Genomic DNA, 20,317 nt, shown 5'->3' on the forward strand with positions numbered 1-20,317 from the left:
TTTGCCACTGATAACGATCTTCGATATTTAACTAAATCATCTACGTGATATATGGATGATAATGTTTACCTTGTGCCCAATATATTTTAATAACCTTATGTGATATGAGTAGAAACAAGTTATGGTTTCTTCGCGGTTATGCATATGTTACTCAAAAAAAAAAAAACACAAACAATGAATCAAAAGATGTTAACTATTATTATAGAAAAATGCAAAGAACTATAAAATGTTTACTGGTCACTGACCAGAATATTATTATAAATTGTGATTACTGATTTTGAGAAAACCATTATAAATATTATAATAATAGCATTTGGAGATGATATTTAATATAAGACTGTTTTTATTATTTATGTCAAAGTATACAACAGCAAATGCAAAAACAGGATTCAGAAAAATATTACCCAGGAGACACTCATTAAATGTTGTGCAATACCATACGGGCTTGCGTTTCTCCCTGTTAACGAAATTGAAAAGATAATTAATATTCATATCACTGTAAATAATTATTTTTGTTTTTATTCAGATTATCATTTTACTTTATTTTAAAGATATCATGCCACCAGATAAAGTATATGTATATGTAATAATACATAATATGTTAGAAGAACTAATAACGAATAATATGCAAAACACGTAAAATTACTGCTTTGTTCTTGCTATCAGTTTGAAATATTATGGAAAAAACTTTACTCGATGGTAACCGGACAAATAATTAATGTGAAGGATGGAATCATAGTTTTTCAAGTTTAGTGAGTACTTATATAAAATTATTTTAGTATTATTAACCAACCTATATTTAAAATGTCAATTTCTAAGTAACACATAAACATACTAATTTAAGAATTTGGGCATTAATAAAAAAATGAGCATAGAGATCGTTTTACTATCGAAAAGAAAATTTCACAAAGACAGTTGGAGATGTTGGATCCCAAGAGTTAGGAAAAACAAAAGTATATTATACTAGGATGCAACAAAAATTTAAGCTACTCTGTCTTAAATAAATTAATGACAAAAAAGAATTGGATATTTTTCAATTGCAATGACAAACATGATGCGATAGTTTATTACCTATCTATTTTTAAACATGTTTTATCTTAAACAATTATAAATCATTGATTTAAGTTTTAATCTGATTAAATCTATCTAATCTAACTAAAAATATAATTATTAATTATTATATTATTACCTAACTATTATTCAATTTAATTAAAATGCACTTTAAAAATGTAAAATAATGTATCTAACTAACTAAAAAAATAATGTATTAATATTCTATGTTTAAAAACGTTCTTACAATTTTTTTTTTTTTTTTTTGATATTTTGTCTTATACATTGGTTATTTTAACTTGAATATTTTAGTACAGAATATTTTGTCATAGATTCAAAAAATGGGTTATAGCTCTAGCTGCACATGATATTTTGAGTTTGTCATTATTATGGATGCGTTAAATTTGAATTCAATCATTATATAAAAAAACGATTCTACGCGAAGACGGTCTTAAAATAAATCAAAAATGTCATAACGTATTGTAAAATTTATAACAATATAATATACGTAAAAAATTTTAAATTCTCACAAATAATGTTTAGTTTTAAATCATAACAAAATAATTAATATCGTTATTTAACGTTTAAATAATGTTTTTTCCATATTTTAAATTAAAATATTTATAACAAATAATTGTCTTTATATCTATAGGTTTATATTTTACGATTTCAGTATGAACCATGCATAAAGATTTGTATTAAATTTTAAAATGTTAGTTATAAAAAGTAAAATTGTTGTACCTTTAGAACAATATGATGATTTACAATTTTTTCAATTGTAAATTTTTACGAGTTTCATTACAATTCTAACTTAAAATGTATTTAAAAAAAAACAATGAGTATGTATTTTTAAGATTATTTTAAAGATATAAGAACAAATTTTTCATCTATTAATACATTTTTTATTCATATAAATAGCTCAAAAATATTTTTAAAAAAATGAAAAATCTTATCATGTTAAATTTAAAGTAACAATATAAATATAATGAGAACATTTTATATATCTAAGGTTGAACGTTTTTATTTTACACTAAATCAATTTTGTAGAATATTGGATTTATTAAATAAATTGAATTTTCCATTTTTTCTTATTTTTTTTTTGATTAAAAACAAATTACTAAGGATTTTAGTAAAAGTATTAACTAGATCTAATTGCTTACCAAAAGGCAAAAACCACCCCCATTTTTAAGAATTGAAATATTTTATCAACTGCTTATCATTTTTACACACACACACACAACCATTATTGTAAAATCAACGTATTCATCTCTTCACTCATAATTTAAAATAATTATAATTTTATAAACAAATAGATTTATGTAATTTTCTTGAATCTATAAAAGCTTAATCAAATGGTTCAACTTAAAACTCTTCGTACAATCAATAATATTAGTTCAATATTGTTTTTGACTATCAAAATCAAAAACCAATTTGAATATCTTCAAACGCACAACATAATATTAAACAATAATAAAAGTTAGAGATCATTTAAAATTAAGAAAACAAAGTTTATTTCATTCAATTGTAAAAAAAATTACCTACCATTAACATTTGAGTTTAATGTTATGCTTTTACTGTTTAAATTTATTCATGCAAAAGTAAACTCAAATCTGTTAAAAGAACAAGTCTCTGAGTAATATATTATGTACCTATTAAAATGATAATTAATGCTACAGTATCGTGAGTCAAAAAATATGAATTATTCCACAACAGAAATAAGGTTTCAATAATTCATCTGTTCTTTTAGCAGTTTATTCCTTACGTGTAGTAAATTATAATAAATATACCTATATATTATTTTACATAAATAATTAACTCAAGTCACTTATTAGTAACCGTAAATATACTGTATTCAGATAGTAAACATTAAAATAATTTTCTAAATATATACAGTGGAACTTCTTTTTAAAGAATTTGGAGATTCTTTGAAAAAAAAATTTAAAAAAAATAACATTTTTTCACTTAAAAATGTCATTTATAGTGTATGAAATATATTAAATAGTAATAAATAATAATATTTATATATGATATTAATTAATTAATTAAAATAAAATAAATACATTTAAATTATAATCAGTATGTAAATTTATTTTATTTTTTATTCTTTATTCTCAAAAAAATTTCTGATACCTTGTAGTTAAACAACTTTTATACATTCTGGCTATAAAAATGATCACACATTTTAAAAAAAAGTCGGATTGAAGAGTATATAATTTATAAATATCTACTTATTTAAGAATACAAAAGCTTTTTAATTTATTTAAAAAAATAACACAACATTTATTTCTTAAATAGAAACATTTTGAAATGAAAATTGTATTGTTTCATAAAGTATTTCAACAGTCAATAAAACAGTAAATTGAAATACTTATCATAAAATTATTTAGTTAATATTGGTATCAAGCTATCGTATCCACAATTAAAAAATGAATCAATAAATAAATAGATTGTATTAAAATATTCTAATTAAAAAAAAAAAAAAAATGTGACAATGGTTCATAATTAGTTCATATAGCTTATAGGATTAAAACCTATATGACAAATAACGATTAATACTTCATGGTATGACAGCTAGCTATAATAATATGTATAGATAAATGCCCAACTATTATTTCAAGCACACTTATAGCGTAACTGTAATTTGTAAACACCAAAATACCTATTTTATTTTATCACCATTAAAAATAAGTTGTCACTTTAAATTTTTGTTAATTTTTATACCACCCATATGCTATACCTATTCTATTTATTTTTTATAGATGTCTACTATTTACTACCTTTAATAACATAAATGAAAGACTATTTTTCAAATAATATAACGATAATTGTTATATTATTGCCAAACAAATAACAATAGTGTCAAGAATTCAAAATAAGGAAATACAATTGATTGTAAACTAAAATTTCAAAAAAAAAAAAAAAACTTAACACCTTTATACTTTATAAAATTTGAGTAGAAAAATAAATAATTGTACATTAAACATTTTTACTTTTAATATATAAAAATAAAACATTACAGTACCAGTAAAAGATCGTGTAATTGATTCGACGATTATTTTTGGAAATTGCATTACATATTTAAGAGTATAAGAACATAATACAACAGTCGCATATTAATAGTAGTTCATATTTTTATTGGTTGTTTCATGTCTATGATATTTTTTTCTTCAATGTAATTTTTCTAACAATACAGACGCATTGCTAACGCTTATTTATTTCCTGGGGCTGGAACTTTGAGTATACTGCCCCACCTCAACATATAGAAAATAAAAAATCCTATTATAGTTTTTTTGTCGCTATTTCGATGTAAAAGTAAAAGTTTTTTATTTTCTTAAGGTTTTATATTGCATTATAAAATACACCATTGTCATGTTGGTGATGTTAGTGTATATAATATATATGTGTGTGTATGTGTATATATATATATATATATATATATATATTTATACATTTTCGAAAAACCGTTTATATAGAACATAATCCATTTATTGTGCATTGTACATCTTTAGTGTTTTCTGTTCAAAAAATGAGTAAAAAGGCGACGTTAAACATTTGTAATTTGTACTATTTTTAAAAAAATAGTAAAATAGTGAACTTCATGTAGTACATATATTTTATTGTTTATAACTGACAGGTCCCAATAGTACTAAATAAATAAATATATATATATCAATACAAATAAAATGCAATCAAGTAGCAATAATTATAACTAAGTAGAGAGCTAATTGTTAGACTTATTAGTTATTAGTCAGACCCAAATGGAAAATCACTATAATTTGTAACACGTCTGCCGAGAACATACGAGTGAGTAATAAGTAGATGAGAGTAAAGCTAAAGAATTCGGATGTTTATACTGGAGAGAAGAGAAGTGGTATTATTTGCACTATTAATAAGTTTTGAAAAAATCTTAAGTTATGTCAGTTTGTGAATTGGCCAAAATTGACAAACCTAACTTATATAAAACAGGTGAGTAACTGTAAATGGGATAGTGAACATAATATGATATTATATTAAACGACTTAGGTATTATAATATACAGGCTAAGTACTTAAGAGTATGAGGATAGAGTAGCCCAAGTAATTTTCAGGTACACTTTACCGTAGCTCTATTATTATTTGTAAGTTGTAAGAATAAAAAGCAGAGACTGCATTTAGTGAATATAATACTATTTTATTTAGAAGATAGAATAGTTGATCACCAAAATAATATATATTATAAATTAAACTGCAAAGTATGCTAGTTTAACTACAGCCAGTTAAGTACAAATATAATATTAAGACACAATTTAAGTTTCAAATTTTGATCGACAGAGACAATATAAATAAAATTAATAATAAATCAAATGTAAAATAGGATACAGTTACGGGATATTGAGAAAATTCGTTTCACTTCACTCAAGTCACTTTAAGGTAAGGAAGTTGAGTATTCTACCTAACAAACTTAAAACGAAAAAAAAATAATCTTAACAAATATTTTTTTACTATGCATAAAGTTTATAGAACGTTTTTTAAATATTAAGTTACTTAAAAATAATACACTCAAATGGTTCCAAACAAAAACACCCTTATAAAACAAATCTAAAAACTAACAACATCATAAAAAAACCGTCTTAATTCAAACTTTTATCACTTATAAAACATTTTTGTAGTTACCAATACCGAGAATTAAAATTATAATGAAAGAAATACTTGTATTAAATTCTAGGAGTTAAAAAAAAAACAATTTAAATATTAAAATAAAAAAATTTATGTTTTCAAATATTTTGATATTTAATCAAACAACGGTTAAAAATCAAAATGTCTTTATGCTACTTTTATTTTATGTAATATATGTAATGACAATATATGTGAATGTTTCAGAATTGGGAAAGTAATTTTAATATACAAAAAACGTCCTTCTTAAAGTTTATACAGAATTATATTTAACCTACTTCGCTACCGTACTTCCACATAATAAAAATTTGGTAACTAAAATATACCTTGGCAACGCTAGTAAAATACCTCGGTGTAACATTAGACAAAAGGCTTACGTGGAAGCGCCATATTTCAACTAAACTAAGACAAGCGAACAAGCGCCTTTCAATGTTATATCCTGTTCTAAATAAAATATCTATAGTACATAAAAAGTGTTTTCTTTAAAAATACAAATAAATTCTACACCCACTACTCGCCTACGCTTGCTCAATCTGTTAAAAATGCGCATTTAATCTTTTCACATTAAAAAATACAAATTTTCCAAAACAAAGTATTCAGAATAATCACAGACACTCCTGACTAACAAAAAGTGTTAACCTACATAAAGACTTACATAATCGAGAAATTTAAAACTACATCAAAACTCTATCAAGAGTTTCAATTTACTACATCTTATAGAGTCACATACACCACAACATTGATTTAAACAAGATCGATCTTGCGTCCTTCTTAGTTAACCACAAATATAATATAATACATAATAATATAAAAATATATTATATAATATATTACTCAAATAAAACACCATTTATTATTATTAATATAAACGTTATTCATTTCATTTAAAATATTTTCTTCTTGGTTCTTATCTTATCACTACATTGTAAGTTATATTATTATTTGTCATTAATTATACAACACACATTGTTATAAAATCATTATATTTATTTATCCACTTAAAATCTAAAAACACTAATAAAGATAAAAATATAATATATTTAATTTTTTTTTTCAATATATTATATATATATTTTACTAATAAACAGATATTATATTTATATTATATTATAAACTATACATAACCTAACCTTTTTAAGAATTTTAAGTATTCCTTCTGCTTAAAAAAAATATTTAAACAAAACTTATAATAAAAAAAGGGTGGTCAACTGGGTAACGCTCTGCTCTATAGAAAGTATTGAGTGGACCTCGAACATAGAGTAAATCACTATAATGCGTGTGTTAAATTTGAAACTAATGAGTGGTATTATTTTATACGAAAAACGATTCTGAACGAAGATGATTTGTCAGCCTAGGATATATTTTCCATTGAGTGGTGAAAAAGGTGGTTTATGTTCTTAAAGTATGTGACCTGAATATCCCAACATTAAATCTTGTATATAAAATGCCAATTTAAACAACTGATGTATGTTTCAAGTTTATACAAATAATAATTTTTAACTATTACGAAAATCTAGAATTATTTGGTTATAAATAATCGTTATTTTACGTAAATATTTGATTTCGTAACAATTTAAACTTAAGATAATTTTTTTTTATTAGCCAACGCTCAAGTTCTTTTATAACCATCGTAAACTAAACTTATGGAATACCTTATATTTAATTTTTGACATTTTTTATAAATTTTAATTACAATATAATTTGCAAATATTTATAATTTTGACGAATTTTTTTCAATATTTTAACTTGAAATGCTAATAAAAAAATTGTGCTAATGAATTCTTATAATTTTTGAATCACTATATAAGATTAACTACTCATGGGGATCTTTGTATTAAATTTTCAAATATTTTGAATTGAAAAAAATTGTATCGATATTTATAAAAAAAAAAAACTTAAAAAAAACGAATATTTCAAATTCCTATAAATACCCTGAAAATTTCAAGTATTTATAGAGATTCGTTTTTGCGTTACAAGTTTTTATAAAAAGTTGATTTTTTCAGAAACTGGTTTTGCGTAAAAATTCCCATTATTTGTCACTTTTTTGTGGTTTTTCCCGATTGTTTTGAAAACGTCTGGACATTTCTTACTTTTGGCCTCTATAACGCACCAAGAATATTCACTTTGTCATCAGAAACAACCCCTGAAGTTTTAAATTGAAGCATTAGGTATTATTTTGACAAGTTATGGTGTACACAAACACGCTCACACATCATTGTAAAATCAATACATTCATCACTTCGTTCAGAATTTAAAACTATGTCTTCAAAAAACAAATTTAATTTTGTTAACTTTAATATTAGAGTAAATTAATTTTACAATTTTTAGGTGAGTTATAAGTATAATTGTTGTATTGTATTATTTTACGTACTCATAGCTTAGATTTTTAAATTTTTTTTGAGTCGTAGATGAATATTAACAAGAAGTATAATCGAGGATAGTAGTTTGATTTATAAGTCTACTTACTTAAAAATTACTTTAATTACTTTAAAAATTTAATTTAAAATGAAATTGTAAGTAATATTATTTGGCTAATATTGATAAAGGGTAAGCATTTTTAAGTCTATATGGATATTTTTACTTATAAAGTATTGATAAAAGGATGTTAAATTAATTAGATAGATTGATACGCCTAAAACGTTTTTGTACAGAACCCCATAACTGAATATTATTGTATATTATCCTGATTTATTATATTATTGACTTGTATATGGTTAGTTTATTAGACAGAGAAAGGTTAAAATTCAAGAATGGTAATAGGAGATTGGATCAGAAGTTAACTATTTTATGTATGTGATCCGAGTTAGCGCTTATTCATAGCTTACTTAAAACTTTAAATTATGTAAAAATCTTTAAAGAACACTAAACTCAATAAATTAATATTTTTTATTTGAAAGAACCTTCAATCCTAAGACTTATGGCATACGTTGAAAATTTCTTCTCACATTCTTTAATGAATTCTAAGAAATAAAAAATAGACATATGACGTCATTTGACCTGGCTCTTCGTAATTGCTTATCTTATACATGTAAAACTTCCTCACTTCACTCAACGATTTACCTACCTAAAAATTTCATTTTTGAAATTTATTTTACTAATAAATGTGTGATTTCATGTATTATTTAAGACGATAAAAGTATTGAAATTTCAATTTAATGTTTAGTTTTTCAAATATTGAAAATCTTAAAAGAGATGTTTTACAGCTTGTCATGAATTGTTATAAATCACCACAATGCGCCGTTTAACAAAAATATCTCTTAAGATTTTTAATATTTTAAATACTAAACGTCATACGGAAATTTAAATACTTTTGTCGTTTCAAACAATACATAAAATCATACATTTATCAGTAAAATAAATTTCAAAAATAAAATTTTCAGGTAAGTAAATTGTTGAGTGAAACTATGAAGTATTAAACGTATAAGATAAGCAATTACGAAGAACCATGCCCAATAACCTTACGCGGCTATTCTAAATATCTTAATATCTTTTAAAGTAATATTTTATTATAATAAGTTTTCACCAAATCATTTCATATAGCCATAGCTACAATAACTTAATATTTAAAAAAATTTAAAGAAAATTTTTTTTTGGTTTTGTGTGCTCTTTAGACATATATAATGTTTTTATTACATATAATTTTATCTACTATAATCTATTAATTAGTCCTTTTTTTATAATTTTAACACAAACGTAACACCCTAATAAAACCAATTATTTAACCTTTAATCACAGAATCTACAATATTAAAATTCTATAAAATTAACAAAATCTATTAACAGATATATAAATGACGCAGTGTGTGATTATTTTAACGAAATGTTATACTATTCACTGACAAATCATAGTGGCGAGCAGTATAATACATTATTAATTATTATATTTTCTCCTTAATTCCAGAAATAATTGAATTTAAAACTACCTCCGCAGTGTATTGGAGTGTATTAAGTGACAAATGGCGACGGGATCTTCGTATTTATCCTAATTAATAAAATACATAATATAACAGAATTCAAGCAATGGACTTTACCTTTAAAATCCCTATACTTGTAGCTTATTATGCATATGCATTAATATAATTATGTCTATGTGTGTGTTCGTGTGTATTACTACGCCCCAGGACATGAAAGTGCCCATATTCCATTTGATACCAGACGGTCCACGCATTTTTCAGCGTTAGAACACTAAAATAACATAATAATATATAATACCGAACAAAAAGTTTTATATATAGCTATAATGTTGCTTATAAGTGTTAATACACAGTTCAATACAAAATATACCATGTAGATTTTATATTTTTTTTTATAGAATATTCTTTACTACAATCTGCAACTGAAATTCTTGTCCTCAACAATATATAAATATACTGTATGCATATTGGCTAAGTTTATTAGTTTTTTCCGTTTTTATTAAAAACATTTGAAGTTTATTTATGTGTCTGATTTTACTAAAAAAAAAAAATTAATATATTAATTTCTATATTATAAATAGACATTTGCATTAATTTTTAAATCTTCAACCAAATAATATAGTAATATAGCTACCATCCAACGATGTGCGATTTGATAGTAATGATTAAAAAAAAAAAAGAATGATAGGTAATTATTTAAGCCTCAGATGTTATCCATAGTATTAGTACGATAAATTGTTATTATTTGAACGTTTCAATTAATCTCAAATCAGTAATTTCCAAATGCTTATCTTCTATAAATACAACCTATTTATTTATATATTTATATAGTTTAAACATATAATGTATATAATATACCTATTTAAACATACAAATATGGTATGAAATTATTTTTAAGTTGATTGTACTATCAAATTCAATTGTAGAAAAATACATAAACGTACATAATACATATAATATTATTATATCTGTAAAAATATTATAGAAAGAATACATATAAATATACCGTTATGTAATCTGTAGTAATTTATTTATTAAGTTATTTCATAGTATAAGTATGTATTAAAAAAATAATAATAATGTTTAAACATAAATACAAACACAACTTGTGTGTTGAGTGATATACTGATATCCTTATAATGTGTACATTTTTTTTAATCTTTTAACCAAAATGGTTTTAATATTTTTAGTTTTAAAATATATAGAAAACGTAGACACCAGCAAAATCAGAAAAAAATAATTTAAAAAGATTAATGGATTTATGAAGCAATCACTTTGATGAAAAAATTTCAAAAGCATAAAATACTCTTATAGAAGCGCTCATAGTCTAGTGTACTAATAAAATATTTTAATATTTATCCCTTTTTAAATTTTAAAGGGTAGAGTATAGTTTTAATTATTAAATATTTTTAAAGAATAAATATTTTTTTTTTATTTAAACTCAAACATTACGGTAATATACTATTTTTTTAATATCACAATGAATATTAATTGTTTATTATGCAGATAATACTAAAATATTATCAGAGAGTTGAAATTGAAATAAAAATAAAAAAAATAAAATATACCAAGTATATTATGAATATTTATATAATACATTAAGTAAAAATAATCATTTTATATTAGTGAATAAGTATAAATTACTTATTGTATTATATGTAAATAAAAGTAATGTTTTCTTGAATAAACGCCCATTTTAGTAATTCTTTATTAAATATCCAACTATAGTTAAGCATTCCACTCAATTTTTCTATTGAAAATCTTAAATCAATTTAAATAAGAAACTACAGTATAATTTATTTTATTTTAAGAGTCCGATCTTTTGAAAATAATACATAAAAGAATGATTTAGATTGCTGTCCGTTAAAAATAAAAAATAATATCTTTAAATTTCCAAAGATTGCACTTAAACCTATATTTTATTAAAGTTAAATTATCATTTCAAGTACAACTAAAAAACTAAAAATTTTGTAACCTTACCAAAGTACAATAATAGGTCTTAAAAAATAATACTTTTTAAAATAATAATCATTGGAGAAAAAACAAGCTTATTGCTTATAGGTTTTTTTAAAATGACAAGTAATAAAAAAATATAAATTTTACAAGTATTTACATTTAATATTTAAGTATAAATATCCATTATTTAGTACTATATATTATTATAATATTATGTATCTGATATTTTTTCTAAAAAATGTAGTAAATTTTTATAATTTACAAAATTATTAGGGCTTATATACCATCGTATATCGACATAAATGTAAAGAAATACTACTTATAATATTATTGTCAACATTAGTAATAATTAATATCTATTTATTATTAATTAGTATGTACCTACTGTATTTACTATATTAAGTATTTAAGTGGCATATACATCAACAATATTTGTCCTCATATTATTAATCGTTTTCACATATAATTTATTTAATTTCTTATAGCTTTCAAGTATATTACATTATTACATATTTTATAGTCATAAAAGAATCGTTACGATTATGATAAAAAAAAATACCAATTCAATTAAAACTGTTAATGAATGTGACGAGAAAACTCATTGTTTAGCCGAACGAGTTAAATTTAAAATAATTATAGCTCAACTAGTAAACACGTTCGTTTTGGTCAGCAAACATTCAGGTTTCCCATGAACAACTCAACGTTCATTAATCAAATTGTTCTACGCAAAATACCGTCATCAATATTTGTTATATACAATCAACTAAAGTATGTACGTCAACTATAATTGTCAACAAAAAAAAAAATAGAAAAGATATTTTTCTTTGAAACAAATTTTACAAACGATCGTTTTTATAAATATAGGTCACAATTAGATATTTTTAAAACCACTTAGGTATAATCGTACAAATATAATATATTATAATTCATTATATATTCCTACACAAAACCTTATTGCAATAAGCTGTGTGCATTAACGTTTTGTGGTGTGTTCAGACAATATAAATTTTGAAAGATTATAAATCTTTTATAATACAATATAATATCAACTATTACTTTAATACCTTTATAAAAATATTCAGTATCGATCTTAAAATTATAATTATATATATTTAAACAAAATTAAATATCCTATAAATTCACTCACTACTCTCTATGAATAAAAAACTGTTTTATTTTAAAAGTATTATAAACAACAAGGATAAACGATTCCATATTATTATAATATTAATGAAAAACCCAAATCCAAAATTAGTAATATAAAAGATTACCGGATACATATTATACATATTATAATATAATATAATGTACAACATTAATCACACAACATACCTACTACACTTTTCAAAGCATGAACGATGAATAAAAGGGGATTGATTTGCTATTACATTATTTAACAATTACTTGTTTTCAAACGCGTCTTTATTTTTTTTTTTACTTAAAAAGAAGTGTCCGTTTTTTATTTATTTTACGGTCCCATGAATTTCGAAACTATAATCTTAATCCTGTTTTCAATTACAGTAAAATAATAATAACTTATAACTAGGGCTAGGATTTTAATGCCCGAAAAAATCTCAAAAAATTCCCTTAAAAAAAATACGAAAATGACTTCAAAAACTCGACAAATGCAATAGGTATAAAAATGCATTTATATTTATTATGGCTTAACAAAAAAATTTAAAAACAATTGTATAATTATTTTTTTGTTATTTTACGTTGTTACTTGTTTTGTTTTGTTGTATTTCTGTTTTCTTAATCATTCATTATAAAATAATAAAATAGTTAAATATTTGAACTTTTTTTTGCTAGTACATATTAGCCAATAGCTATATAACGGTGATAGTTTATGCAGAAAGTCCTAGCTAAGATAAAATTGTTATCAACGATAATCGATTGTCGTGCTATATAATTTATAAATCGTACCATCGCGCGTCGGCAGTTATTAGTAATAACCTATAAATAAATATAAATAAAATTATTCGTTTAATACTACTAAGGAACATTCTCATGGCAATAGATCGTATAATATTATTTTGAACTTCAATAGATAAATTAATTTATTAAGAGTATACTTATGATAACATTTATAAACTTTCACATCTGCTACAATCTCAATGCTTCAAAAAGTGTTAATAAAATATTAAATCCAACCAATTTAATAATTTAAAAAGTATAGTCGTATAGGTCCATTAAGAACGTACTTATTGTTTTTAATTTTGACTCAAAAATTGGTAATTCGTTTGAACAAAACAATAAGGGAAACCAATAAAGTTTATAAAATCAAAAATGAAGATCGATAGATAATTATTGATAAGCTATATTTTTGTTTCATTTCAGATTCCTATCAGTTCAAATTAAATTCTCTACTAAATTAAATTATTATTAAGCTCTAACGGTTTAATTTTATTCAATATGCATAATGCTAAATAAATTTGATACAATAAAGTTTTTACATTAAAGATTCTATTTTTGAATACATTATATTTCACTAGAGCTATTTTTTAATAATAAAAAGAATATTCATACCCCAGGTAAATATTTCACTGAGAACTGTAAGAATTTCTGAATTAGTCTTTTGTTAGTTGAATGAGTAAGATATGACATGTGTTTCTTACTTACTTTATTAATTGGAAAAGTTTGTCAGCATAAACAAAACGTCTCCATCTAATAAAATCATTTTTACAACGTTTTTTTAACGACGTATTGTTTCCGGTTATTGTGGTAATTATATTAAAACTAACAAAGGAAAAATCTTATAAACAACGGCAGTTAGTACCTACGTTATAGTAAGAATATCACAATTCTTTCAAAAGTGAAGCAAAATTTAATCAGAAATTGGTATAATACTATAATATATGTATGTAATTGATGAATTATTTAATTCACAAAAAATATTACAATATAAAATAAGAACACATCTTACATTACATAGTACGTAACTCGGTTTCCATACACACTATTATTTTAAACAAAATAATAATAATTATTAACAGCTAAGAAGTAGATATTCATATAATAACATAATATAAATAATGGTTTATTAACTATTAGTGTATTACTAATAATGGCTAAGACGTTATAGCCAATTTAGAATAAATTAACTGAAATGGAAAGACCTAGAACCATATGGTGCTGCATAAAAATAACTTTTTGTTTGTTTTAAACATCTAGATAAAAGACAACTTGATCATACAATTTATTAGTCAAATGTTAGTCTAAATGATGTCTAGTCCTTGCAACAACAATACGTTATTAGATTTACTTTTCCAAAAAAGAAATATGTATATATTTAATACAGTAAAGACATGTAAATTTTAATGTATTCTTTTTATAAAGTACTTTTATTCTATATACAAAAGTATTTTTATTTTGTTCATATGACAGCCAAGCCACATATATGCTTAACAATATTTTAGATTCCGATTAAAACTATTGATTTTATAGTGATGTTTTTTTTTTTTCAGAAAACTCTTTTTGAAAACGACTAAAGCGTTAAAAAAAGTTTCATATAAAAACCTTTAACCGAATAGAAAGTTGAAAGAAAATTGTGAACTATATAAAAAAAAAAAAATTTTAAATTTAGAAAAACTTTTTAGAGGCGTCAAAGCAATTTGATAAGAAACAATAACTAAATAAATTTGAATTTTGAAGTAGAATATATAAAATAATTTACAACTATGCAATATTTTATTCTATATAATAAACTACCTAATAACTTTAGAATTTATTTTTAAACAACTTAATAAAACTTAAAAAATATAGTTTAAAATTAATTATAATATATGTTATCCTTAGATAAGCTCAATAAATATTTATTTTTAATCACTTTAAGTTTTAATAAATGTTATACGTACTATAAGATATTGTAATACATTTTAACACAATAGTAAATTTATTATATTGGAAAAACGGTTTTAAGTGAAGATTAGTTAAATCATCAATGGCTGAAATTTGTTAACATTATTTGCACTTCTGCAGTGTCTCTTAAGTCCAATTTTTAACATAACGAATAATTGCATTTATATTTTGAATAAATTTAACCACCTATTAAAAAAGAGTTTCACAGAGAATGAAAACTTAATTTTAAAACATTATCAGTTAAAACCAAATGTTTGGTTTTTTTTTTTTTTTGAAAATTCAAATAATTGAATTAACTATAAATCTGATAAAATCATTCATTATTATTCTTATTCTTTAAATATATGTAAACAGAATATTTTTACATATTATATTTAGTAATATTCTTAATCCTGAACATTTTGAAAGCCTTAATTATAAAGTTAATGTATACTAGAATATTATTATAAATTTAATATTAAATGTGTTATTTATATATACATACCTATATATTATATATATTAAGAATACCGTAGTATTATCTTATTTTATATTTATTTGATAATAATTAAATAAATATTGTGTACTTCGAACTTAAAAATTCTTATGTTTATTAGTGTCTCCAGTCATTTCTAACAGGTAACTAAAAGATAATTAATTTTCAAAATACTAAGTTAAATAATTGGAACTCAAATAAAGATCAAATAAAATGAAACACAAAAGCTTTATTTCAAATGTATCTGTTGGTGCATTACAAAAATATTAATTTTTTTGGTTCCTAACTAATCAATATAATATTTAAAACTAAAAAAAACATTATTCAAATCTTACATAAGATACAGTTAATAGTTTTTTTATTATTATATTTATCCGGTACATCGATAATAATCAAATACTAAAAATTAATTTTTATTTATTTATTTAAAAATGCAATAAAAATATTGTCCAAGTAATGTATAATTGTTCTTTCCGAGTCCATTCGCATTTTTATTGTGGTAATCACACCATGTTTGACTGAAAGTACTGTGTAAAAAATATTTTATTTTTTTGTGTAATATAAATAAATCATAATGTCTGACTACAATAACCAGTAATTTGTCACTCACGTAAAAATATTTATCGTATACACGACCATAATTCTATCGGTAAACCAAGAAATATTTACTAAGTGCAAGACTTGACATAAATAGTTTTTCAAATTTTTAATATAAGCTGAAATCATTTTATTCAGTCATAATATGAAAATTAAGAAATAAGAACACAATATTTATTAAGATGTAGGTAAATATTAAAAATATTAAATAATAATATACGATAAGTATGTTTTGTGTGAGTGAAAAATTACAGCCCAAATCCTGAATAATATCGCTTAAATATTACATGACAAAATCACGTTTTTTTATTAGACAATTAAATTGTCATTGATCATTAAATTTGGTGTGATTACCACTGAAATAAATTAAAATAGACTTAAAAGGAATACGTATATTACGTTAATTATAAATACTTGAAATAGATAGTATTTTATTTATTTTATTTTACAGGCTTAGCCCTTTAACAACAGTAAACATATATAAAATCGTAAAGTGATAAAAAATAATATTATTATATTATAACGATGCTAATACGCTAAAATAGTAATATGTATGTATGTACAAAATAAAAATAATGATGAAGTAGATTAGCATAATATGTATATATTATATATATATCAGATATTATCTAAGATAAGTTGGGAGGTATCGACATTGACAAGTAATAACAGTTACTTAATAGGTTCGTTAGCTAAATAATTAGAGATACAGGGAGAACATAAAAAGGAACAGAGTGTCGAAAAGTACGTAAGAAACTTGAAAGTTAATTAAATCGAACATTTATTATTTTAAATACTTTTCGATATAGTATATGCATTACACACCAATGACTTTTGAAAATAATTCGAAAACCTAAATAAGTACATTTTATAAGTATTCAGTGTAAAATAAGGTTTAATTTATAATTTAGTAATAGTATAAAATGTCCTATACTGTATTATATGCCTCCAATTTTCACCACACTTCAATCAATAGTTTTAAATTATCTTATTATGTTACTCTTTAAAAATAAAAATAAAAATAATGAATGTTTTCCTGATAAACTTGTTATAATATAATATATCGTGTTTTATGAATGTGTCTATTTATTTTATTCATCTTAAAATAGTTTATTATTAGAAATGTGCATCAAACAAGTTTTCAAAGGGACTAATTTATTATTATTTTATCACAGTTATAAATCTTAAAATTTCTGGTTTAAAAGACTGCTTGAAAATCCGGCATCTCTACCCTCATCAGTGAATTAGTGTTTTCAATCGCAATATAATTCAGTGCATTCACTATAATATAGGTACTAAATGTAATGAATCAATTGAACAAAGTTTGTAGAAGTTAAGCTAAAAATAAGTATAAGAAAATAATTGAATACATTCAAAAGGTATTTATATCTATAATCAAAACCCAAATACGTTTTTTAAATACTTTTGAAAATCAATATATAGGTATATTATAATGCTTATTAAAGTATTTTTTATAAAAACTCTAGTTGGTTTGATTATTAATTATTATTTATTAGTATTCAACAAAATAAATTGGTAATAATGTAATGTAATATATACAATAAACATATATACTTTTATAGTATCTATAACATTATGTAGGGTGTTGTAAATAACCTAAGTACCCTTATAATTATTTTATAAGTACTTTACAACAGTCAACTAAATTACAAGTACACAATAATACAGTAAATACAGTAAACATTAATAAGGTACAAAGTAAGTAGTAATATATTTAATAGATAAAGAAACCAGCAATAATTACACGCTGCGCACATCAGCATATCAACATTTTTCCAATAACTGAACTTAACGAAAAAACTAAGAAAATATTAAATTCAATCATCATTTTTTTCTAAATTTCAATTTTCCATCAACTTTTTATAGGTACTCAAGAGTGAATCAAATAGATGTATATTATATTATCGTATTATAAACACTATATTATTATATAAACCTTATAAATTATGCACATCTTTGTATGACTGTGTATTCCTATACACACCTATAATGTACTATGCTTTATATCAACAGTCAAATATTTAAATTATAAAAAATTATTTAGTTATTAAAAAGGAAAATTCAACTCACCGTATGTAATAATATTTAAAAAAATTCCAAAAATGTTTATTTAAAATTAATACCTATTTAAATAACGTATAATATAAGTATATATAAGTAGGTACTTTTAATATTACTATCACTCTATTTTTTTATTAATTTGATTTTAAATCTATTCACATTATTAGTAAGAAATTGATTAATTTTCACTATTTTAATAAACCTGATAAAGTAATCTAAAATTATGTTATTTATTGTATGTTAGGTTTTAAGTAACAATTTTCCAAAAGTGAGAATGTAACTTTTCATAAAATAGAAATCAACTTATCGAATTTACGTTCATATACTAAAAATGATCAATATAAATTTATTATTTTGTGTACTTTTTAATTATTTAAAATTATTATAAAACTAAAATATTAATTACTTTAAAATATGGTTTTAATTAAAGTAGTTTTGTTTATAACAATATAATAATTAATATTAAACGTTTTATAATAAATAGTATATATATATATATGTGTGTGTGTAATATAAGATGAATAAATAATTAATTAATAATCATATTTACATACTTTTATCAACATTTCATTGATATGTACAATAATTGGGCATTCATCTATACTTTAAAGTATAAAATCAAATACTTTCTCTATTCCTTTTAAAACGAAAACACATAATAGGTTATCTATTATTTTTAATAACAAAAAATATTTTAAGTTCTGAAATTTCCATGAAATAATTTAAAATATTTAAGAAAAACCATTTGCAAAATTATATGATTCATGTAAATCTAATATTTAAATTAAATAATAGGTAGTCTACATTCCATATAGTATACATTTGTATACACTGTTAATAATCATTTATTTATTTATAGTATAATACTTATAAGTAAATTATTTTATTATAGTGTCATTTCTTTAAAATCGGAAAATATTAAATTAAGCTGATGAATTATTATGTAAGTATATAATATATTTTATAATATACAATTAAAAATGAATCCTTATAAATAGTGATATAAAAACGATCACAACAAACCTCTGTTGTAGATATGTTTAAATTTTATATGGCCAAAATAACATAATAATAATAATAACAACAACAACAATAGATAAAGGACAATTATCTGCTTCACGTTATAAAGAAAGAAAATAAATATAATATTACAGCTCCTTTTTTCAATTTCATTTTATTATTTTATCATACTATTATTATTACACGTACTTGAACGTGAGCGGCGAATGCGGTGGCAAGTACTGGGACGGCGACAATCAGCAACAGATGGTTCATGGTGGTAAAAACGTGTGGTGTCGACGGCGTGTCCCGCGATACGTGGTTTCAGTACAAATGACAGTGTCCAAATGCCGACTACCCTTTTATACAACCGACGCAACCGCCGCCATCCACCCCCTAAGCAAAAGCCCCTCTTGGATGACGCAAAGGAGGCGACGACACGCGGTCGCAAAACCTAGTCTCAAAGATGGTACTACACACGATATGATTATTACAATAATATAAAATTACCTATATTAGTATTTTATTATTTATAATATTAATATATCGTACAATATCGTTAAATCTTATCTACGATGTGATATGTGAGGGTATTTTTTTAAACCGGTACTTTTAAAAATTTTTATTTTTGTACAAATTGTATAACTTAATTATGTTTAATAACTAATAATTAATAAATGCAGTTATTTAAGCATATAAATTATTATTTATAAGGAGAGTATTATCAATATTATA

The 20,317-nt window shown here is 22.5% G+C and overlaps 1 protein-coding gene across 1 annotated transcript in view; it reads right to left on the reverse strand.

Annotated features, from left to right (window-relative positions):
• Positions 1-19,949, reverse strand: part of LOC114120855 (corticotropin-releasing factor-binding protein) — a 49,128-nt gene extending 29,179 nt beyond the window's left edge. The window contains exon 1 of the mRNA XM_027982917.2: positions 19,793-19,949. Within this exon, the coding sequence (XP_027838718.1) occupies positions 19,793-19,858 (66 nt within the window). The 5' untranslated portion in view covers positions 19,859-19,949. The remainder of the gene's footprint in view (positions 1-19,792) is intronic.
• Between the last annotated feature and the right edge of the window lie 368 nt (positions 19,950-20,317).

Source organism: Aphis gossypii, chromosome 1 (genome assembly GCF_020184175.1).
Source record: "Aphis gossypii isolate Hap1 chromosome 1, ASM2018417v2, whole genome shotgun sequence".
Taxonomy (NCBI): domain Eukaryota; kingdom Metazoa; phylum Arthropoda; class Insecta; order Hemiptera; family Aphididae; genus Aphis; species Aphis gossypii.